Genomic DNA, 25,288 nt, shown 5'->3' on the forward strand with positions numbered 1-25,288 from the left:
GCAGGACGTTTTAGTTTAGTGGTTAGGTTATTCATTCTAATTGTATGCATTCCTCCTCTAGAGGGTACCTGAACCGTTGTCTTCCACTGGCTAGCAAATTACCCTAACCACTAGGCCACGGGCTAGGTATTAAGAGAGTTCCCTCCCTCTCTTTTGCTGAAACAGGGCCATTGGACATCAGAGAGGGGAAAATCAATGAGGCCAGAAGGAGAGCAAAGCAGAAGGAATAGAGCTTACTAAAATGGGCATTGTCCCACTCAAGGCAGGGGACTTGGGCTCTAGTTCTGAGTCCTGCCCCAAGGGTGGTTCTGCATTCAATAATTGTGGGATAAAATAGATAAGCAGCAGTTGCATAGCTTCTGTCTTTGGTGACTGATGAGGCTAGACCTTGGGGCCCTGTCCTTTTCAGAGCAGCAGCCATCTCACTGAGCTACAATCCCTCTGGTTTACAGTCCTTTCTGACTCAAATCTGCTTCACACTTGGATGCTCAATTGCCACCTTCAATAGGAAGGAGAGAGGGTGATTTATGGGTGATGTCTAACACACACAGCCTTGTGAGTAGGGCACTTTGCTGGGAAGTTAGAGATGTAGGTGCAAACTTCCAGGATTTAGTGGATCTTCCTCCTCTCCTTAACTTTGCTATTCATAGTTTTCTGTGAATGACATTCCAGAGATGTTCATAGAGTTTGTACATTATACCGCGGGTCAGCAGCCTTTTGATGGTGTGGACTGGAGTTTGGAACCTGGCTGTGGCTGTGTGCTGGAAGTCTCCACCTGCCTCTCCCAGCAGCCAGCTACTTGCACTAATCTGACCCCCTTGCAGCAAGTGAAACCCAGGCCTTGTACCACTGATTCTCTGTAGGGCTGTGTGAAGCTTCAGTCACTGATACAATTTGGCAGAGATTTGGCCCAATTTGGTGTCCAAATCTCTGAATCCAAATCGAATCAGAGGACCCTTTAATCTCTCCGAATCGAATCGGAGAGAGTCAGAAGATTCAGCGATTAGGACATAGACATAGCTTTAAATGTTTTTTCTATATACCTCTAGGTAGCAGGGGCTCGTGAACGCTGTGATGCTGGGGCGCACGGAGTGTCCCACAGAAGCACAGGGGACTCCCCAGCACGCTCAGCAGCAGACCTGGAAGTGGACCAGAAGCACTTCTGGTCCACTTCCAGGTCCACCTGGGAGCGCGCAAGGGGCCCCTTGTGCCCCCCCGCCCCGGCTCAACAACTGGTGCCTCCTGGGTTGGGGGGGCACCCAGGGTCCTCCTGTGGCCAATCGCTGAGCCTGGGAGGCTCAGGGGGGCCTCCCCAGCACACTCCCTGGCGGACCCAGAAGTGGACCGGAAGTACTTCCAGTCCACTTCCGGGTTCACCGCCGAGCACATGGAGGGCCCTCCCACAGTCTCAAGGGATGCTGCATGCGCCCCCGCATCGCAGCGATCATGAGCCGTGCCTGCTACCTCAAGGTATGTAGAAACATTTTTTAAAGCTGTGTCTATGTCTGAATCACTGATTCTCTAAATCAGGATCGAATCTTTAGATTTGGATTCAACTGAATCGAATCAGGGACAGTGATCCAAATCAACAAATGGAATCACAGTCCCTGACTTGGGCCAAATCTGAATCAAATAGGGCCCACGTCACAAACTCCTAATTCTCTGTGCCAGATCAGACCTCTCCAGTCATAGGTTGGGTCAGATTCATCTTGCAAGCCATAAATTGTCAACCCCACATTGTACCAAGGAGGACAATAGTGTTTCATATGACCATACCAGCAAACAGTAAAGCTCTTTTTAGGGTCAGTGGTTCCTTGGCTAGCCCACTGTGAGTTGCTGAGCATCCTCACTGCCAGGAGCAGAAGGTGAATGTTCTGCTAAGATGTTACTGTTTACACATCTGATACTGAGGTCTTTATTCATTCTTTAATAGTACATGGATTTTCTGAACACACTGTTTCCTGCAGCTGTGTAGAGGAAAGTGTTCCATCAAAGGGATTTTAATCCAGATTAGTTTTAAAATAAGGAAACCAGTTTTATCTTTGCCAGTCTTTTGAGTTTTGATCACTCTCAACAGCCAAGGGCCAACTCAAAGCTGTCCTTTGTATTGCCCCGCAAGCCAGAATCTTCCATTTCATTCATCATACAAATAAGTGGAGGTCTGCAGACCATCCTTTCAGCTGTACCTGGGTAACCTCACTGCCACAATATCATAAATTGGGTAGCACCTGCAAAGCCCTAGCAATTTGAAAGTTTAAGGCTGGCATAGTTACAGAAAGGCTATATAAGATGGCAGTATTAAGTTGGCATCAACATTATATTGCTCAACTCAGCAAACAGAGGGCATCAGATACAGGAATTACATGGATTATGAACTATTTAAAGCCATATGCAATATGAGATGCATTATAATATATAAAAGGAATATAATTGGCAGCATCAGGTTAAGCAGAACAGTTCATATATGCATATTACATTTAACATCTTACAATTATTTCTTTTTCATCACTAACAGAATTATCTTGACTAGCGTCACTGATAATTCTGGTTTGTAAAATGAGATTATTAGACGTATTTACATTTAAAAGTCAGGAACATGTACAATATTCTTTAAGATGTGGCTGAGATTAATTGCATTTTACTGTTTAATTCTGTGTAGATATATAGTCCAACAACACAGATTTAATATACCACATTCAAGAGTTTCCACAAAGTTAAATATGTAATAATTTATCATTCAATATCTTGCAATAGATTTTTTTTAAGAACATATAAAAAAATTACATAAATGAAATAGTATCTGCCTTGGAGATAACCTAGAAATAAAATTAGCAGGTCTAAATTAAATTGTTCCAGATTGATCTTTTAAATAATAAATTGAATCAGGAAAGAATAAACATAAGATGCTTCACACAAGAAGCACTGTAAGTAAAATCTAAACACAACCTTTTAATGCTCCTGGCAAAGTATGTAGAACTTTACCCTGGTATATAGTTGTGTTTGTGCAGTTAAGTGTGATTTTATCACACACCTTTTTCTAGCAGATTAACATACAGTATTCATATACATAAAATGGGAAGTGCAATGACACTATGTACACTCAGAAAATGAAGCACCATCTAGTTGAAGAAGGACAACTAAAGACCCACAAAGCTTTTGCAAAAACAAACCCATATCCAAGCAGTGACATACCCACAGTGATATCAGGAAACCATATGATAATACTTACTGTAAAACCATACCGTAATACAGTCCAAGAATGAAAACCTAGTGATAGCTAATCAGTGTTCCTAACATAACAGTGTCATTCCTGGCTGTGCTGCTTTTGTGTGTGGGACATGGAAGGAAAACATCAAATATGTATTGGCATCCACCAGCATTCATAATGAAGTAGTAAAATGATCATGTTTGAAGTGGCTCATAGAACACTGCTTGTATCCAGAAGCACCCTTATATTTTCAGATCATTCAAATGTACATTTAGTTCAGCTTTTTTTCAGTTGGCTTCATTAACAAATGTATGCAGTATGGAACCAAAGCAACAACAGTTAGCGGAATGGCTGCACTTTTACAAAAAGATAGAGCATAAAACAAATACTCAGTGTGTGTGGGTATCTTGATAAAATCATACAGCTGCAGTGTAGCTAAAGAAGAAGCAACACACAATATTCTGAAACTTATCTTATATCCATTTTTACCTTTGCAGCTCCTGATGAACATTTCAGAATTAATGCCAAGACCTAGCCCAAAGAGTGCACCCAAATTTCTCACGAGTCCAGCAAATGGAGTTGTGTCAATGTTTATCCAGTCCGGATTGGCGCACCATTTCTTTGCCTTTGGAACAGACCACAAAAGGTCAATATCAATGAATTTGAGAATCAGATAAAAGCCAAGAGCAGAAATTAATAGAAACAGATTTGTTTTGATGTACGTTCTCAAACTTGCTGTCTGAATAGCAGGGGTATGTTCAAATGCTTCTGCCACCAACATTCCTGTGAATTAGAAATGCAGTACAGTATTAGGAGCTATACTCTGTCTTGGACATACCAGAAGCCATACCTTCTAGGATATAATTTTAAAACTAGAATTCAACCACTTCATAAAGATAAATATTTTACATATTTTTACATATGTGTGATAATAATATCTATCTATCTATCTATCTATCTATCTATCTATCTATCTATCTATCTATCTATCTATCTATCTATCTATCTTCATGTGTTATATGTATACTCTTTACCACTTCAAAGCACACTGCAAAATCTTATTTCTCTCCAAACCTGCCAGTTCAAAATAATGGGTCCCCTTCTTTCTGTAAATGCCAAGAACCAACTTTTCAGAAGAAGGTCTGTAGTTTCTACTCACTAAACTTCATTAGCACATCCAAACAAGCCATATTCTTCCTCTCATGTCTGAATACAGGTTTTGTATTTGCAATAAAAAGTCTGCCTATAAAGGGTGTAAAAATTTGCTACAACACATAGTCAATGCCCTTTTTCATTACAGATCCCAAAAAATCTCCCAGAAGAACTACTGTGGAATAACTGATATCAACTAGAGGTGTTCTTCCCTAGAAAAGCCTACCCTCAGAGGCTATCCCATGACACAAAATGCAACTCCCTACTCCTATAAGGAATCAAGCCTGTCTCCCCTTATTTCTTGTGGCTTCTCCTGCCAAATCTTGTTCCATAGAGAAACATGATTTATCATCCCTATGTTTCTGACCAAACCCTGTTCTCATAGAGGAACCAGTCACAGAGATCCTGAATGGCAAAAAATGACTCGAGTGACAGTAGGGCAATGTGATCAACATAAATCAATAGGGAATCAGCTCCAGTGATCCAAGTGTTATTATTTGTAGGTCTTAAAGATTATAGATTCATAGATGTTAGGGTCAGAAGGGACCTCAATAGATCATCGAGTCCGACCCCCTGCATAGGCAGGAAAGAGTGCTGGGTTTAGATGACCCCAGCTATACACTCATCTAACCTCCTCTTGAAGACCCCCAGGGTAGGGGAGAGCACTACCTCCCTTGGGAGCCCGTTCCAGACCTTGGCCACTCGAACTGTGAAGAAGTTCTTCCTAATGTCCAATCTAAATCTGCTCTCTGCTAGCTTGTGGCCATTGTTTCTTGTAACCCCCGGGGGCGCCTTGGTGAATAAATACTCACCAATTCCCTTCTGTGCCACCATGATGAACTTAAAGGCAGCCACAAGGTCGCCTCTCAACCTTCTCTTGCGGAGGCTGAAAAGGTCCAGTTTCTCTAGTCTCTCCTCATAGGGCTTGGTCTGCAGGCCCTTGACCATACGAGTTTCCCTTCTCTGGACCCTCTCCCGGTTATCCGCATCCTTCTTGAAGTGTGGCGCCCAGAATTGCACGCAGTACTCCAACTGCGGTCTGACCAGCGCCCTATAGAGGGGAAGTATCACCTCCCAGGACCTATTCGTCATGCATCTGCTGATGCACGATAAAGTACCATTGGCTTTTCTGATGGCTTCGTCACACTGCCGGCTCATGTTCATCTTGGAGTCCACTAGGACTCCAAGATCCCTTTCCACCTCTGTGCCACCCAGCAGGTCATTCCCTAGGCTGTAGGTGTGCTGGACATTTTTCCTCCCTAGGTGCAGCACTTTGCATTTCTCCTTGTTGAACTGCATCCTCATGTTTTCTGCCCACTTGTCCAACCTATCCAGGTCTGGCTGCAGCTGTTCCCTGCCCTCCGGCGTGTCCACTTCTCCCCATAGCTTTGTGTCATCTGCAAACTTGGACAGAGTACATTTCACTCCCTCGTCCAAGTCACTGATGAAGACATTAAAGAGTATCGGTCCAAGGACTGAGCCCTGCGGGACCCCACTGCCCACACCCTTCCAGGTCGAGACCGACCCATCCACCACCAGATTAATTCATTGCTCTATTTGTTTTGGCATTTATTATTTCATTTGGCCCAATGTATTCAAGTATTCAAGCCTGCTTAGCCACACTATTGATTTTGCCTTTCTGTCTTTAACCTTATTTTATCTTCAGTCGGCCAGCAGGTGGACTCTATCTCTATGGCCAGTGCTTAATCACTTCCTATCTTCTCTCTCTCGTACTTGTTATCACAACATGCTTACAATGAAGCCTTTATTCTATCTCCCATATGCCATGAACATTCCTTCTCCTTTTCTAAGTTTGGAAGAGGGTGAGATATTTCTCACCTCTCTCACTCCTCTTTCCTTTCCCCATTCCTGACTGTGAAGAGGAACAGAGATGGGCTTCAAACTATTTAATCAATAGTATCTGTGCTTATTTCTGCAAGAAAAGTTGCTTGGGAAAGAAACAGCACTTGGGCTCAAAGCTCTACTCGCTCTCTCCAAGATCAGATACAGCCTAAATGGAACATTTTTAAGATGTCTTAAATGCCCCTTTCAAATTGGTATTTAGGGGTGCCTATACATGAGCAGGGAGGCGGCTCTGATGTGCTGTAATTCCAGCATGTTGGAGCAGACTCAAATTGAGTCTGCTGGAGTGTGGCAATTACTGTGCTCCAGCAGCCTCCTGCATCTTGTATATCAGCATCCCTGCTTCAATATGGCAGCAGGGAGTGGCATTCAATGAGCTTTAGATAAGGTGCCCCTGCCACCATTCTGAAGCTTGGGGATGCTGATACGTGAGATGTTCCGGGCACTTAGAGCCACTCTAATTAAAGAAGACCCCCCCACTTCCGGAGAAAGTGTATAAATGGTAGAAGCCTAGGGCTCACTGCAAGTCAATGCAACTCAGGGTCCTAAGACTGCCTATAAACATGCTCGTTGGTGTTGTAATTAGCACACTGCAGTGTTGCTGCAGCATCATATGTATTAAGCCCCTGCACATTTGTAAAGGACCACAGGGTGCTTTAACTAAATCTTGTCGAATAAGGTTTAGATAAAGCATCCTGTGGCCATTTTTAAACATGTGGGGGCTTAATACATGTGACAGTGAGGCATTTTAATTAAAGCAGCTGACCAGGAAATGATCTAATTAAAATGCCCCATCTCCCACCTCCGAGCACATGTACAGACAGTCCACATGTAATGCAAGCCAATTTAAAAAATATGATTTAGGCAGGGCTAAAGTTTTCAAAGTGACTTGTCCCAGAGAAGTGTGTAGCTCTACAGACAGTTTGATTATTTCTATTAAAATTCCATTTAAATGTATCTGGTTTTGGAAACCTTAAAACAATTTTTTAGATTTGGTATACATTGAGTAGAAAAAAATATATAATCAACATTACCAGCAATTACTCCAAGAATAACTTGATGAGGGAAATGCGTTGCTATGAACACTCTAGAGATACACACACTGATCTGAATAATCCAAAAAACACTCCAAAGGAATGACCAGGTCACTCTATGAGAAAAAAGAACTGATGTAAGATTTTTATTTTTGTATAAAATACAAACATCCTAAACATATTTCATTGATTTCTTCCTTCCTAGCCCTTTATTTTTAGAAATCACAGTTATAAGTTCAAAAAGTTTATAGAGATGATTAAAAACTGGAACCACTGAAATGATGCTGACAGCAAAAGTGTTTGATCTGGTAATTCCATTTACTTCAATAGGAATTTTGCTTGATTAAGGGCTGAAGGATCAGACCTGAATACATTAAGATGTAGGATTAGATCCTTTATTTCAGCTGTTAGACATCAATGGAAAGTTAAAACGACATGTATTTTCCATGTTTGTCATCATGAAGGCCTATTAAAACTGAAAAAATCATTAATGTAGTCAAAAGGTTCACTCACTAGGATAACAACCATTTTAACTTTGGTAAGAAGGACAATGACAGAGGCAGTCTTAAACCCTCACATATAACAACACAACACATCAATTGTGGGGAATTGTGGCAATAGTATGTGCATTTTCTTCACAGCCAGACATGAAAGACTGCTCCCAAAGGGGCATATTTAATGCATTAAACTGATAGATCAAAAGAAAAGAGAAAGTGAATGTAAATCAGGTCTTCCAATATTATCAAACTGATGCTGCTCCCACAGCCTTGAGAAGGAGCAAATAATATACCCGTCTTAATGCAATGGCAGGGACAGAATAAGATGTCATCCTAAAGGAAAATATTAATCTTCTCTGCATTCTGATTTTTTCGCTGAAACCAATCAGAATAAAGACATTTTAACAACTCAAAGCTAACTGGGTAAAAGAGGTATTACAAATATTTACTGTAATAACATTAATCAACACCCTCCCCTTCCCCATTTTTCAAATATAGGTTTTAGAATAGCAGAAAGCACTGACCTGTACAGGGTAACTGCTGATTTATTTGTCTGTCCCACTGTGTAACTAAGGGCTGCTGTCACCATTACATACCAGACACAAGAAGATCCCATTGCATGGCCAGAGGGGCTTCCTATTAAAAACAAAAAAAGAATATTTTAACTCAAAAGTTACAAATAGAAATTTGGAATATAGAAAAATAACCCTTAGTAACTCTTCAAATAATAATTAAAAAAGAGTAAGCATAAAAAATCCTAGAGAAACCTTGGCGTCTTAAAAGATAGGTCTGGGCATCCTGCGTACATGAACTGTTCAGAAAAATCATTCATAGACAATTCAGAGCTTGAATTAGAAGGAGTAGCAGGTGATTTCCCAACCTTACGTTAACATGACTTACCATGTTGAGAGGAAATGATGTTAAAAATATCTAATTTTTTATTTCTGATTTTTATTTCTGAATTGGATTCGGACAAAAGAAATCTTATGAAACAGAAGGTTTTCACTGTTATTTAGGGATTAGTAGAATGATAAAATTATCAGAGCTATACAATTTAAACTCCCTTTGCCTTTCTAAAAACCTAAAGAATATATGAAAAAGAGACATGTTTGAGCATGTACATACTTTTGTGCTAAAAATATAAGGTGCTGCAAGGACTGGGTTAAATGTTCCATATGCCTCAGGTTATGCTGTCTAACAAAGTGGTCAGAGACATCTCTAACTAGATTTACAGATATATATGAAGCAGCAACACATCTAATAGAGTAAATGATGGTACTAGAATATTAACTCTTTTTTAACTTGATATGGTACTAATAGTACCAGAACCCTGATTAAAGTACATTTTGACATGTAATGCAAGATCCACACACAAGGATTAGCTAGGTGTTGAGATGGCTACCATTCCCTAAAATATCGTACCAGTCTGAGATTTTCTTCAAAACAGAAAGAGAATCATGTTGTATTATTATCTAAGTCACCAAGTATCTGAAATACAGTTAAAGGATTGAAGACAGATACATATTGTAATTAGGAAGCAGTGGGCAATTATCTGCTTCTACTAGTCATTTTTATAGGAAAAATAATCCATTGAAGCAATTTCAGGTGTCAGTCCTTTCAAACTGCTTTTCTATCCATTGCCTCAATTGTAAGAGAGTTCCAACTTATATTAATATTATAATACATAAATAATATTAGCACTACAATGTAAATAACAAGTATGTTGTTGGTAGACCCTAATATACATAAAAAGAAATATTTTCCTGTATGTTGGAGGAAAGGAGATTGCTTTATGCAATACTCAATAAGTTGAATGAATGAATAAATAAAAAAATACAGATTGTCTTGGGGGAAAAAAATCAATAAATCCCTTACCATGAAATAATGTTTTAATATCTTTGAAATGACTTACCACTTTCATAGAAAGGATATATATGTGGAGACTCAATATATATTTTAAATCTTATAATATTTCAGATCTAACAGAATCAACGCTCAAATAAATGTAGGCAATATGGAGAAGAACAGAATTTTAGGCACATATGGAGGGACTCTCAATAAAAGTAAACCCCGCTGGAATGATGCTAAGGAAGTAATTCATAAAGCTATTGTGGCAATTTTCCCTATCTTACCAGATGCCAGATTCTCTCCTGCATCAGATTTGCAAACAAGAGTTATGCCTCTTCAGTTCTTTGCACGGTCCTGTATTGGACATCATCCCTGCTACAATACAGAAGATAAAACCTAGAATCTAAAGGCCACTGCAGTGTGTATCAGCAGAAAATGGTCCCCCTGGGACAAGCCACTGGGTGGTGTTCAGTGAGCTCCATACACTCTTGCTCCCTCATTTTCACACCTTTGACACACCTCTCTGCTCCTAACTTCCCCTGGGGGAATAGGGCTGGGAAAGGAGAACATGGAGCTGGCTACAGTGGTTTTACACAGTTTTGTTTTTCCCCTCTGTAATGTTCATGTTAGTGTATATTACCTGCTGCTCTAGTCTTTTAATTTAAGCTTCAGATTTAAAAAATGTATATAATACATTTGACAAAAGCCTATCCTGAGTAAAAAACAGCAGTGGCTTATTTTATGCAGGAAGAAAGAAGCCTCCAGTTACAACACCTAGCAATGAAACATAATGATTGCTATCTGGCAATACTGATTAGGTGCTAAGAGCCCTCACTTCTGAAATTATTGCCAAAGAGATGGGGGAAGTACAGCACCTTAAATTTGGTCCCAAGTGAATTTGTAATTGAATCAAAGAAGAACCCTAGAAGCTGATTGCACAGCCTCATATACAGCAGATAGTGCAAACTACCAGTCAGACAGAAACGCTCCAGTCTCTTATTCAAAATTACAGTAAATTATGATGTAGTGTCTTGCTAATAAAAATGAAATGAAACTGCATTCCATGTGAAAGCCAGTCCACTGACACTGTACAAAACACATTAATTATATTTACTGCATGCTTCTCATATAGTAGAAAAATCCATTATTTCAGGATGCAGAATTATGTCTGTGTAATCATGTGAAATCTGCTCTTCAGAAGATAATGGTGATTTTGGCTAACTAATTTCGAACTTCATGGATTTGAAGTCCATTTGAGATTTGAGCAGTATTAGATTTGCATTCCAGTTAAGAGAGAATATGACAAAAGAAGCAGAGAAGGTATTGAATGAACAATCCTGTGTGGGGAAAAATATATCTAAGGTACTTTCTTGGGCCAGATTACAGCTCTGGGGAAGAGTGGTAGGTAGCAGGTAATATAGTAACAGGTAACACAATAGTTAAATTGGAGGTGGCTGTTTTTCAAATGCAATCATTTGGGATGTAAAGGAAATTATGGACTAAGGGTTTAAGTTCCAAAGGGGGGGGGGGGGGAGGGGGATCACAACTGTGTACCAGTCCTATAACACTGAAAATTATTGCAATATTTCACAAACCTCAAATTCTCTGGGATTCACCTACCCTAATCCAGATTGATCTTGCAATGGAGATCACTAGATATCAAAATAGTTCTCCTGCCCACTTATTTTGCTGACAAAAATGCATCCAGGTAGTCAGCTAATTCGCAATGAATCTGCTTGTATAACTCCTTGCTGCAAGTTGATGTTATTTGGAAAAGAATTACCTCGGAGAAGTAGTCACAGCAGACATGAATCAACAGCTCTGGAGCTGTGATGTATTTCTTCAAAAAACAGCCATCTAGTATTGATCTTTATAATAACTGCCATTTTAAAGTGATGCCTCTCTACAGGTTAAAGACAGTGAAATAACATTTCTTTCCAGTCCGTGAACTAGATATTCTGAGATCTTCATAGACTACCTGTCACAACTCTTAATACGGAGTTGCCCTCTTATTGCTGCACTGATGTGTTTTGAGGCTCTTACGACATTGAGCCCCGGCACTCATTTTCTGATACTTGATTTCCATCAATTATATCAATTTACATTATAATCAATATCTTTGCTGCTTCTGCTTCCTGAGATATTATTTTCAACATTAGAAAAATGTAAACTGCCTACAGGCCTTACCTGGACCAGTTTCACATGTTATTGGAAACTGTTCAAGACATGGGGTGGATTGATTGGGATAGATCATTGTTTCTTGGACCCACCAATAGGGACGATGGCCAAATAAAATCCTGACAAAAGAGACAATAGTATAAACGTAAATACAATAAAGATATCCTAATGTAAGATGAACCAAACAAAGCATAATAATTCACTTTATACTACATATAAAATGTATGTTGCTAGAAAAATTATACAATGCTCTTGTTACCAAAATGGCTGTGTAAATATGATATAGTTCCATTAAAATTAATTTTCAAACTTTGTATGTGTGTGTGTGTGTGTGTGTGTGTGTATGTGTGTATACACACACACACACACACACACAGCAAAACTACATATTTACATCTGTATGTAATAGGAGGGAGTATAATCTTGAGACATCTAGAAACCTGCATCATAAGAGATACAACATTTTAAAAGAATCAGAATTTCTTACCATTTAAATATAAGGTTGAACCAATCCCCAATGACTGCAACCCATATCATTTTAGTACCAACCACTTGGTTAAGCTGGAACCAAAGAGGGAAGTAAATTGAAAATATATTCCGAGGATCTCCAACATGGGACATGAAATTTAGAAAGTCCTGGTAAACCCTGTAATCCTTCTGTAAATGCTGAATTATAAGCACACCATTGCTATGAAGGAGATCCATCTTTATTGGTTAAAATATATTGAAAGCAAAGTTAGGCTCCTTTAACCTTTTGCTTCTAATGACAAAATTAGAACCATGGAAGCTGAGTTATGAAAAATGAGAGACAGTGATTGACACTGCCTTTATATTGTACCAGAATGATGTGCCTGGCCATTCCTGAAACATGTGACTTTCCACATCTCTGAGAAAGCACGGATCAGTTAGTGCTGGAAAGCTTTTTCTGTTTGCGATTTTTAATTGGGAAAACTAAGTGATGTGCATAGTGCTCAGCAGCAAATTGCAGGGAAAGCTTTGTGGAAACGCAATACACGTCTTATGCAACGCTTTGTGTGAACAGTTGGAACATGTTTGCTTGAATTGTTACACAGTTCATTTGTCTGAAGAGTGTACATTAGTAATGTGTATGCTTGATTAAATGCTGCCGTTATAGAAAGGATAGGTGAATAATTTACTCTTATCCAAAGAGGCATTTAAGCTGTCTATTTTAATTTTAAATAAAATTTGTCTATTGTTTTGAATTATTCCTTATCATAGAACAACTGTTCAGGCGTGGTTAAATACAGTCAGCATGCAGAAATAAAAAAGTAAATGGCGGATCATTTTCTAAATTGCAAATCTGCTCAAAGTATCAAAAGTAACCAATTATTTCCTTTGCACAAGAGACCTTGTAATCAAGGACACATTGGGCGTGTCTACACAAAATGCTTCAAGCACAGCAGACTAATTCTCCTGAGCATTAGCATGACAGAAAAAAACCATGCTAATGTGCTAATGTGTAGTAGAATTAGTCTACTGAGCATTAGGGTCACAAAAAAAGTGTGCGCTAGTGCTAATGCATGGTAGTGCTGGTTACGGTGCATTAAGGTAGTACCTGTAATTACAGGTACTGAACTTAATGCACCGTAATTATGGCACATTAGTGAACATGTAGACATGCCCACTGTGACTGAATTCTTGTATAAATTAACATGGAAGAATAATGGTGCTGACTAGAGCAGGGGTGCTCAACCTCCAGCCTGCAGGACAAATGCAGCCCACAGAGCCATGGCATCTGGCTCATAGGACTTTTTATAGGTTGAGAAATTTGGCGGTGGGGGAGCAGTGGCAATTAATACTGACACCTCTATCCTCTGCCAGATTCCTAAGCCTCACATGGCCAGATTGGTAATAAATTATGCCTCTTTCCCCCCTGAGTGGCCGATTAGCCCAGGCCACTCCCCCGGTTCCCCAGAACAGTTGGATCAGGGCTGGGCCATGCCCCCTTCCCCTGAACAGTTAGACTGAGATTGGGCCATGCATCCTTCCCCACTGTGGGACCAGGCTAAGCCCCTTCCCTCACATAGCTGGATCAGGACTGGGCCATGGACCTTTTCCCCTGTGGGGCTAGGCCAAGCCTCCTTCACCATGTGGCTGGATTGGGGACAGACTACCCCCACCCTCTCCACATGGCCAGATGGTGCTTTGCCACACCTGCCCTAGGCACTGGACCACCATCTGGATCTGGCCTGTAGACGGATTGGGCACTGCCCATCTGGCCTGCAAGGCAAAAAGTTTGAGCAGCACTGGACTAGTGATTCAAAGGCTAAGCAGGCGCTCTCAAGTCCTCCCTAAACAGCTCTGCCAAAACAACTCAATTCTGGCATACTGAATCCATTCTTTCTCCCGTGTAATCTAACAGGAACGCTGTGTCAGTGGTTCGCAACCTTTTTGGGCAGTGCTGAAGCCATCCATGGGCTGCATCCAGATTATGATCCTGATTTGGCACAGGGCCATCGTGGCAGGGCCACTTCCAGCGACACAGAGGGGGACAGGGGACATCCCGATTCTAACATGGCCCTGTGGTGATGGTGGTGGGAAGGGTGGGGCATGGTTCAGCCCCATCCCAGCCCCACAGGAGGATGGGGGCTTGACCCAATTCCATGGAGGAGTGACAGGGGCTTGAGCCAGCCCCAACCTAGCCCTATGGGGGAAAGGAAGCACAGCCCAGCCCCATCCAGCCTGGGAGAAGGGGTGTGGCCTGGCCTCAGCCACCCATGAAGATGGGGGGAGAGGACACAACCTGGCTTTAACCTGCTGCATGGTGGAAGGGTTTGGAAATTTGGCAGCAGAGGACGGTGGCCATATTTACTGCCACCCCTCTCCTGCAGCCAAATTTCCTGATCTGTGGGGAGCCCTGCAGCCAGACACCTAGGGCTCCACAGGCTACATTTGGCCCATGGGCTGGAGGTTGAGCACCCCTGCAATAAGTGGCAGCAGATGAGTAGCATTTTGCAATGTCTCAATCAGAGGTGTCAAACTCATCTGGGCTGGATACAGTGGCGATGTGTAGGAGGTGCACGTGCACCCTTTGAGAGCACTGGTGCACCCCCTGACAGCCAGCATTCCCCGCTTAGGCGACAGGCATGAGGGACAAGTGGGAATGCAAGTGTCCCTCCTGAGAGCGCTGGCTGGGTAGCGGGGGCGACAGGAGAAGCACTGCTGGCACTTTCGGGTTGGCATGATCACCTCTCCACTGGTCAGCACGATTGGCTGCAAGGGTGTTCACACCACTGATCAGCACGTAGTGCTTAGGGATCGTTAAACTCTTTTTTGTTGTTGTTATGTTTGATTTGAACCACAGTTTCTTGATTGTATTTCTTAACAGATTGGAGTACAGTGTATAGATCAGAGTGAGACAAAACTTGTTGCAAAAGTGACAAATCCAATCCCATCTGCACTGGGGTTATATCCTGATATAGCCATGATTTAGCTTGGATAGACTGAACAGTCCACCGGGGCACAAAATACATAAAACCACAACCACTAACTGATGAAGCATTACAAAAACATTGATTGACAGAAAACACTATCAAATACAAAATTCTTGGTTAATCAAAACATATGGGAAATGAGTATGCACACAAACACATCCCTTTCCAGCATATGCTACAACGGATTGGTTTTCACTCACTAAATCGAAGGTGCAGTGCTGGACTTCGTGTTGTTCATATAGGCATTCATCTTGTGCCTGAAGAGTCTGGTCCTCACACACATACCCCACATTTTCATGAATTAGACATCCCTTGATATTACTGGTCCTCCATTTTCTTTGCTGCTTAAATGCCCACTGATGATGGTCACAGGAGTACATCACAACACCTTTACTCACTCCAAGACCCACAGATACCAGTGGATATATGGTGACATGAGAAGTGGCATTAACAGTAACCATATGAGCCACAATTTGTTGGTTTGATTCACTATAGATAAAATAAACTAATTTCCACCACCTGGAAAGGTCTTTTTCTCCTTGAGTGGCATTGTTTCAAACATTTTTTTAAGCTTTTTTGGCAAGTGGCCCTGAAGGCCAGAGCAGATGATTTGAGTGACTATGGTTTGGCTTAAAGCTTGAGCCTGTGTACAGGCCAAGGCTAGAGAAACATTGTAATGAATTAATTTATCAATTGCTGCAACTATAATTTGGTGGTTGCCTTCTTCAGTTTCTTGGAGTACCAGCAGGATGTCTCCCACTAGCTGTTCCTCAATTTCTAGATGTGATAATGAACTCATTAAGGGTTTCCCAATTATTTGCATCTCAGCTGTAGCATAGCCTACTTTATTAGCTAAAACTTAATGTTAATACTGTTCAAAATCGCTGCTTCCAATTCAGCTCCACTCTGGCCAGTTGTCACAATATCTCTTCTTGGCCTGTAGGTATTTTGCCTGCATAGTTTTAATACACCATAAATCCAGCTAACACCTCCAAGCTTGATGGCTTGCCAATACAAAAGGAGCACACTTTGGAACACTAGCAGATAAGTTCAAACCCCTTAAGTGTATTTGAATTTCTTTGATTGCTGAGGGCCCAAAAGAACTTGCTCATTATGGTTTAATTTGATCACATAGGGTTCACTAGTGCTCCCACCTGCCCATTGGCGAAACAAGGAGGGGGTGCACCAGTGCTCTCAGGGGGTGCATGTGCATCCCCATGCACTCCCTACATATTGCACACGAGTGCATGCCAGACTGGTTCTGTGCATCACATGCAGCCTGTAAGGCAAGGGCCAGCATGTGCTTTATGTGGCACATAGTGTTATTCTGAGCCCCACAGGCAGCACTGCGGGGCAGATGATAGTGCCATATCTCTGACACCCTTGATCTAAATACATGGACTTTCCATGGGAAAAGGAAGACCTGAATTAGAGCTCCAGATCTGACCTATGTATTTACTAAAAAGGCAGAACTAAAGGCTCACATCAACACCCATTAAAATATTTTTTTATTTGCATTTCAAAATCGAATATTGCTTTTGATAATAAAATCACAGATCTCATTTTTTCCAAAGATAAAAGCTGGACAGCTGGTTCTAAGCAGAGGTCACCCAAGGTTCTAGCTGCTCAGACAGAGCCCTTCTTTCTAGAATGAAGTTCAGTCTCTGAATTTATCTCTGAATCAAAAACTAAGATTTGGAATCAGGATTTTGGTTCAGTCCCATCTCTACTTATAACATGGAGAAAGAAGAACCTCAGCGATATGTTTCTTTATCATATAACTTATTTACTATATATAAAGTGTTTTCAGAAGAGTCTCACTTCAATTATTAGCTTTTTTAGGTCCTGGGTTCTTTTCCAAGTGAATTATTATTGTTGAAACGGACAATTCTAAATAGTTAATCATTTTTTTAAAGAAAGAGTGAAGCTTTGATACAGTAGAGCAACTTTTCCCACATTGCCCTGCTGGCCTGCCATTCTCTTGGCAAAATTTAGCAACTTAGTTACCCAAAGGTCCCATCCACACTGTGTACACTCCAGTCTTTCCATGCGGTTGTAACCATGGATTACTAGAAGTTCATATACTGCAGATGTTCTCAGTGTTCTTAGATCTAATACACCACTTCTTAGATTCATGGCACCCCTTGGAAGATGCCAGTTCTTGGGTTTCACTCATTTTTTTGACTATGGAAAAATAATAGAACAACTTTACTGTTGCAAAGAACTCAGAAAGATCACAATAGGTCAGAATGTTTTTAACATTATGAATTCCTATTTTAAATCTCTGGATTCGTAGATTCATAGATTCATAGATGTTAGTGTCGGAAGGGACCTCAATAGATCATCGAGTCCAAATCCCTGCATAAGCAGGAAAGAGTGCTGGGTCTAGATGACCCCAGCTAGATGCTCATCTAACCTCCTCTTGAAGACCCCCAGGGTAGGGGAGAGCACCACCTCCCTTGGGAGCCCGTTCCAGACCTTGGCCACTCGAACTGTGAAGAAGTTCTTCCTAACGTCCAATCTAAATCTGCTCTCTGCTAGCTTGTGGCCACTGTTTCTTGTAATCCCCGGGGGCGCCTTGGTGAATAAATACTCACCAATTCCCTTCTGTGCCCCCGTGATGAACATAAAGGCAGCCACAAGGTCGCCTCTCAACCTTCTCTTGCGGAGGCTGAAAAGGTCCAGTTTCTCTAGTCTCTCCTCGTAGGGCTTGGTCTGCAGGCCCTTGACCATACGAGTTGCCCTTCTCTGGACCCTCTCCAGGTTATCCGCATCCTTCTTGAAGTGTGGCGCCCAGAACTGTACGCAGTACTCCAACTGCGGTCTGACCAGCGCCCGATAGAGGGGAAGTATCACCTCCTTGGACCTATTCGTTATGCATCTGCTGATGCACGATAAAGTGCCATTGGCTTTTTTGATGGCTTCGTCACACTGCCAGCTCATGTTCATCTTGGAGTCCACTAGGACTCCAAGATCCCTTTCCACCTCTGTGCCACCCAGCAGGTCATTCCCTAGGCTGTAGGTGTGCTGGACATTTTTCCTCCCTAGGTGCAGCACTTTGCATTTCTCCTTGTTGAACTGCATCCTGTTGTTATCTGCCCACTTGTCCAATCTATCCAGGTCTTCCTGCAGCTGTTCCCTGCCCTCCGGCGTGTCCACTTCTCCCCATAGCTTTGTGTCATCTGCAAACTTGGACAGAGTACATTTGACTCCCTCATCCAAGTCACTGATGAAGACATTAAAGAGTATCGGTCCAAGGACCAAGCCCTGCGGGACCCCACTGCCCACACCCTTCCAGGTCGAGACCGACCCATCCACCACGACACTCTGGGTGCGACCCTCTAGCCAATTCGCCACCCACCGGACTGTGCAGTCATCCAAGTCACAGCCTCTTAACTTGTTCACCAGTATGGGGTGGGATACCGTATCGAAGGCCTTCCTGAAGTCTAAGTATACGACATCTACCCCTCCTCCTGTGTCCAGGCGTTTCCTAACCTGGTCATAGAAAGAGACTAGATTGGTCAGGCACGATCTGCCCGCCACAAACCCGTGCTGGTTTCCCCTCAGCATAATTTGCCCTGCTGGGCTCTCACAAATGTGAGCCTTGATAATTTTTTCAAAGACTTTACCAAGGATGGAGGTGAGACTGACTGGCCTATAGTTGCCCAGGTCCTCCTTCCTCCCCTTTTTGAAAATGGGGACCACGTTAGCCCTTTTCCAGTCCTCCGGGACTTGGCCCGTGCGCCACGAGCATTCGAATATTCCCGCCAGTGGCTCTGCAATGATGTTGGCCAGTGCCTTCAGCACCCTCGGATGGAGCTCATCTGGGCCTGCCGACTTAAAGGCATCCAGTTCTTCCAAGTGACTCTGCACCATCTCAGGATCTACGTATGGAAGTCTGGCGCCTTGCTGCTGCCTCCCTACAACCCCAGTGAGAGACTTGTCGTGCCCCTCACTTAGGAACACTGAGGCAAAGAACTCGAGGAGTTCAGCCTTGTCCCCCCTGTCCATCACCAATTGTTTCTGCCTATTTAGCAGGGGTTCTATTCCTCCCTGGGCCTTCCTTTTACTCCCAATATATCTAAAAAACAATTTCTTGTTGTCTTTTACTTGGGTTGCCATCCTCAGCTCCATGGTAGCTTTGGCCTGTCTAACTGCCTCCCTGCAAGCACGAGCAGAGGAGGTATATTCATCTTTAGTGATCTCACCTTGTTTCCACTTTTTATGTGCTCCCCTTTTGGCCCTTAGGCTGCCCTGGATTTCTCTGGTCAGCCATGGAAGCCTCCTGGCCCCTTTCCCTCTTTTGCCTCGCTCGGGGATCGTCTTGCTTTGTGCCCGAAGGATCGTTTCCTTAAGGCACAGCCACCCTTCTTGGGCTCCCATCCCTTCAAAACTCCTACTCTGCAGTGCGTCCTTGACTAATCGCCTGAGTTCATTGAGATCAGCTTTCCTAAAGTCTAGCACTTTCACCCTACTAGTTACCTTACCCACTCGACGTCTTATGTTGAATTCTATTATTAGGTGATCACTGTCTCCCAAATGGCTACCGATCTGGAGGTCCCCTACCATGTCATCCCGTTGCCAATACCAGATCCAGTATGGCATTCCCCCTAGTGGGACCATGTACCTCCTGCGTGAGCGGTGGGACTTTGCTGTCTGCGTCCCCCAGCAGATGTCCGGGGAGTTTAGGTCCCCCATGACTACCGCCTCTTTAGCTTTTATGGTCTCCGAGAGTTGCCTCAGAAGCCCCGCATCTATTTCTTCCCCTTGGTGTGGGGGTCTGTAGCAGACCCCTACCACCAAATCCCTTTCTCCTTGCCCCCCATGTAGCCTAACCCACAATCCTTCTACTTCCTCAACCTTGGATTCTGTCTTGATGAGGGTTGATGTATATTGCTCACTGACATAAAGTGCAATCCCCCCCCCCCTTTCTTCCCCAACCTGTCCTTTCTGTACAATCTATAACCCTCAATATGTACCGCCCAGTCATGGGATGAATCCCACCAGGTTTCTGTTAGCCCCACTAAGTCATAGGTGTTTAGTGCAAGCAGGAGCGCTAGTTCATCCTGCTTGTTCCCCATGCTCCTAGCATTAGTATATAGGCACTTGAGCCCTGCGACTGGTGCCTTTGCTACCCCCCCGCTCCGAGTCCCAAGGGGCTCATTGTTTCTTACCTTCTTGTTTCTTACCTGTTCTGTAGTGCTGGTCTCCCCATGGCTTTCAGGTTTCCAATGCTCTCTTTCTTCAGGCTGGGCTGTCCTTGTGGGTGCCACATGGTTTGGTGGTCCACAGCTTCCCCTGCCCTCATCTTCCCCTCCCCCCGACGAGCCTAGTTTAAAGCCCGCCGGAGGAGATCCGCCAACCTAGAAGAAAACACACGCTTACCTTTGGGGGACAGGTGAAGCCCATCCCAGCTGAGCATGTCCCTCGTCGTGATGTGCAGGTCATTGTCCAGGAAGCCGAAGCCTGCCTCGAGACACCACTGCCGAAGCCGCCAGTTGGTTTCTCGGATGCAGTTCTCATGCCATCTTCCTCATCCGGTCACTGGTAGGATGGAAGAGAAAACCACCTGTGCACCGAACTCCTTCAGCATGCCGCCCAGAGCACTGTAGTCCACCATCAGGTGATCGGGGGTTCTCCTGGCCGCATCATTAGTACCCACATGGACTAGGACCATGGGGTAGTAATCGGTGGGCTTGATCCTGGCCTGGATTACCTCCGTCACATCCCGAATCTTTGCTCCAGGGAGGCAGCATACCTCTCGTGCTGAGGGGTCCTGGCGACAGATGGGTCCTTCCGTACCTCTCAGGATGGAGTCACCTATGACGAGCACTCGTCGCCTCCTCCTCTGGGTCCTTGTGGATCTCTTGACCTGTTCGGAGTGTGAAAAACGTGGTGTTTCTTCTTGCCCAAGGGTTTCCTGCTCCCCTTCCATCTCCTGCAGGGTCGCCAGGGCCTCGTACGTGTTCACCAGTCGGACTGAAGAAGCTGGTACCGGTTCGCTGCGAGCTGCTCCGGTCCTGGCTGTGACCGTCTGCCACTCTGCTGTGGAGGGCACTCCCCGGGCTGCTTCTTCCTTGGGTGCCTGGGCCTGCAGGGAAAGGAAATAACTGTCAATTTCATCCTCCACCTCCCTGATCCCCCTCAGCCTGCTAACCTCCTCCCGGAGCTCCCTCACCTGCGCCTCCAGAGCCCTAAGACGGGCACCTGCGGGACAGGTGTGGGGGCCCCCAATCTCTGCCCCCCCGGCCCTGCTGGGGATCCCCCACAGGCCAGGAGGTCGGGGGACATCAGCTCCCCCATGGGCTCAGTCTGGGTGGAGGCCTCAAACCAGCCCCGGGTAGCCTTGTCCCCCTGGGCAGAGGCCCTAGCAGCGCTCCTCGTAGACACCATTCCGAGCTGCTGTTTGTAGATCTGTGTGGTGTCTATGCCCTACCCCTACAGGAGTCTCACTCCTGGCCCTTCCTGCCCGCCCGCCGGTGCGAACGCCTGCGCAAACGCCGGCGTGCTCTTACAGAGCGCGCCTGTTTGCGCGCTCTGTTCGCGCCGCACGGCTCGGAAGCGCGGCTCCCTACCGGCTCAGCTATATGGGACCCGGGGGGCTTCCCCTCCGGAACTGGCTCAGCTGTGCCGGGTCCCTCCGCCCCACTTACCTTCGGGGGATCAGCTGCTGCTGCCCCCACTGCCGACTCCTCTGCTGCTGCTGCTGCCACCGCCTCCGGTCAGTCAGTTGGTAAAGGGGCACACGTGCGTGCGGGACACACGTGTGCCTGACTCCTCTCCTTCCCGCTGCTGGTTCCCAAGTGCTGGGAACTACGTCACCCCGTGGCTTTAAAGCCCGCGGTTTGAATTACCCGCCCCGCTCCAACGGCCAATCAGGTGCCCCAGTCTACCCAGAAGTGCCTGCCGGCAGTTCCGCCCCCTACGCTCCCCCGCTGGGGGGATCCGCTGCTGCGGGAGCCTGCTCCCCAAGGGTTAGCCCCGGGGGTGCTCCCTGGCATGGGGGGACAGTCCCTTCCCTAGCCCTCCCTGTTTGTGCGCTCTGTTCGCGCCGCGTGGCTCGGGAGCGCAGCTCCCTACCGGCTCAGCTATATGGAACCCGGGGGGCTTCCCCTCCGGATCCGGCTCAGCTGTGCTGGGTCCCTCCGCCCCACTTACCTTCGGGGGATCAGCTGCTGCTGCCCCCGCCGCCGACTCCTCTGCTGCTGCTGCTGCTGCTGCCGCCACCGCCTCCGGTCAGTCAGTTGGTAAAGGGGCACACGTGCATGTGGGACACACGTGTGCCTGACTCCTCTCCTTCCCGCTGCTGGTTTGCACACTTAACAATGTTAACATTGAGTGGCACCCTGTGGCACACCTGAAAGGATCTCAAAGCACCACAGGGTGAAGCACCCTGTTTGAGAATCACTGATATACTTAAACAGAGAGCACAGAACCTGTCTCTCCTGCTTTCCCAATGACTTCACCCAAGCTCGACTCAGGCAAAATAGAACAGGAAGTTTCCAGATTTGAAAATAGAAAAGAAAAGAAAAAGGTACAAACCTTTTGGGATGGGGAACAAGTTGAGGAAAAGATCCTTGGCTAGCGTAGGGGAAAGAAAAAAAATGAGGTTGAGAATAGGAGGTGGGGGAAACATTGGCTGGGCAACAAGACTAGGGCCCCATCTACACATGCTGGTAAAGGCAGTGATTTTATTGCCTTTAACACTGATGAGATTTAATGTGTGATCCACACAATTGTGCCTCCTGCTATTCCACATGTGCATAGGAGGAGGCATGATTGTGGAACTGCACATTAGATTACATCGTGTCTTATCACTGATGCAGGGGGAGCCAAATCCTGGGCTACACTGGCAAGAAGCAGGCCCCCATGGCTGAGGTGCTCCCTGCCACAGGGATCCCAAGGGCTGGGGGATTATGGCAGCCATGATCTCCCAGGCTCTGGGGTGCATGAAATCACCAATGTTGAGGTGGAGGGAGAGACGTCACGATGACCCTGGATGAACAGCCAGGAGTAGGGAGGCTAAGGCTGGCTGGGTAAAGGATGGGAAAGATGGGTTGAAAAACACAGATTGGACAAGATACCTAAGAAGAGTGACTGGATATAAAACCTAATGGGACTGGGGAATGCAGACAAGTAGAGAACAAGAGAAGAGAGTGAAGTAAAAGCTGGATCAGATAAGCCACCAAAGTGGAAGAACAGGGGAACCAAAATTTTGGTTTGCGTGTTTCTTCGTTCCTCATTGCCTAACCTGACTGTAGGCGATGTGTAGGGGAGGCACAGCAGGGCATGTGCCCCCCCCCCCCCCCCCCCCCCCCCCCCCAAAGATTGGCCCTTGCTGACCAGGGAGTGGGAGCACCGAGAGAAGTGTCAGCCGGTGCCACCCTCCCCACCCCACAAGATTGGTGCTGGCTGAGGAGTGGGGGCATTGAGAGACGCGCCAGCGGTGCTTTTGGTTTTGCTGCTGGCACTTCCAGGTCAGTGATCAGCCACTGGGGGACCCTCCCTTCCCCTGGTTGGCAATTGGCCGCTGGTGCCCCCCCCAGACTCAAGAGGCACCAGTCACTCGTGCCTGAGACCCAGGAATCAGATTTATAGAAGGGAAGAAGGAGCTGAAGGCAGGGAGAAAAAGAATGGATTTTTAAGGCCTATTAACCTTAACAATATAAGGAATATTACCCTTGAGAATTGGATGTTAACTTGTCTATGCCATACAGTTCTTAGGTTATTCCAGTCAAGTAACTTAATTAGCTATTACCTTTGAAAAGTTTAGTTTACATACTCTTCCTTTTCTGCATGCCTGACCTGAGACCTTGGAGTCTGATCTATAGGCATGCCTAGCACTTTCAGATATAACTGGAAACAATAGGAGCAACTGAAAACAATAGGTCTGAATATATGAAGATGTATACAAGACTAAGTATTCTGAAAAATCAGGTCCTTGACATCTCAGATTGGCAACTCAAAATTAATGGATACTTTTGACCTTAATTATTCTATGTTTCATTCTTGTATCTACAAAATGGGATATTAATAACCCTCATTTCACCAGGATGATGTGAAAATAAGTTGTACAATGCTTGTGAAGCACTTAGATACAAAAAAAGATGAGTGCTTTAAAAAGGCCCACAAGAAAATTATTCATTCTATTCTCATCACCTGATTTCAGTAGTATACAATAAGTAAAGGATGAAGCTACATGCTGAATGCACAGAAACCAAAATAGTAAATAGCTTTTCATTAAGTAAATGTTATGCACTGAACAAAACTAAAAAACAGAATGTGATCATGTAGTTCATGTTTGGGTGGGGAAGGCACAAATTAAGGTTGCATAAGCAGTCAGACAGACTTAGCAAGCTCTCCTCTAAAGCTCAGTCAACACTTCTCAGACCAGCATCACACCAGACTCTGACACTAGTACTACATTTTCTACTGGTAAAAAAGGTATTGTGCCAACTTGGATACTCAAAAGAAATAAATATTTTCTCTCAAATTGTTAATGGTTTCTAAGATTCTTTCACTTGTGAGTCAAAATGTGGGCAAATAAGTGGGTGCAAAAAAACCTCAGTATTTTACTATCAGATTGCAGTATAAACAATTATCCTCCATGACAATCAGATCACCAATGATAAAGAAACATAATAATATAAGGAAGCAAAAGTAGCTGTGTGCATGTCACTCTACACATCCCTAATCGTACCTAATGTGGTATGTTTTTTGAGCCAAGCTACAAAAAAATGTGAATACTATTACCAAAACCATTTAACTGAGTTTTTTGCTGAAGAAAGCCCTAACGGCCTGAAATGTCCTTATGACGTGCATTCAGTGAAGTCACATGGAAAATATTAAGCAGATTCAACAAATCAGAAGATATTATTTAAATGGACTAAAAAGACCTCTTACCAACTGCCATCTCACATTTACTTTAGCTATTAGTGGTCTATTTTTAGAAGCTTTTTAGCAGATTCAGGTCCTAAACTGTTTGCTACTTCTAGCTTCATTGAGCCATGTTGAAAGCCGTAAAGTTAAAAACCATGACCCTTAACTTCTCTA

At 44.3% G+C, this 25,288-nt stretch overlaps 1 protein-coding gene across 2 annotated transcripts; it reads right to left on the reverse strand.

Annotated features, from left to right (window-relative positions):
• Positions 1-1,911: 1,911 nt before the first annotated feature.
• G6PC2 (glucose-6-phosphatase catalytic subunit 2) lies at positions 1,912-23,532 on the reverse strand. 2 transcript variants are annotated; one of them, XM_059727306.1, is made up of 8 exons: positions 21,199-23,532; positions 20,994-21,107; positions 20,425-20,779; positions 17,243-17,419; positions 11,790-11,899; positions 8,279-8,390; positions 7,258-7,373; positions 1,912-3,991 (listed from the first exon to the last, which is right to left on the reverse strand). In XM_059727306.1, exons 4-8 carry the CDS (start codon positions 17,296-17,298, stop codon positions 3,480-3,482), a joined length of 906 nt encoding a protein of 301 aa, XP_059583289.1. In that variant the 5' UTR covers positions 17,299-17,419; positions 20,425-20,779; positions 20,994-21,107; positions 21,199-23,532; the 3' UTR covers positions 1,912-3,479. The 2 variants fall into 2 exon arrangements, with proteins under 2 accessions (XP_059583289.1, XP_014454955.1); XM_014599469.3 differs by lacking the exons at positions 17,243-17,419; positions 20,425-20,779; positions 20,994-21,107; positions 21,199-23,532 and adding an exon at positions 12,268-14,662.
• Between the last annotated feature and the right edge of the window lie 1,756 nt (positions 23,533-25,288).

This window comes from Alligator mississippiensis, chromosome 4, assembly GCF_030867095.1.
Source record: "Alligator mississippiensis isolate rAllMis1 chromosome 4, rAllMis1, whole genome shotgun sequence".
Taxonomy (NCBI): domain Eukaryota; kingdom Metazoa; phylum Chordata; order Crocodylia; family Alligatoridae; genus Alligator; species Alligator mississippiensis.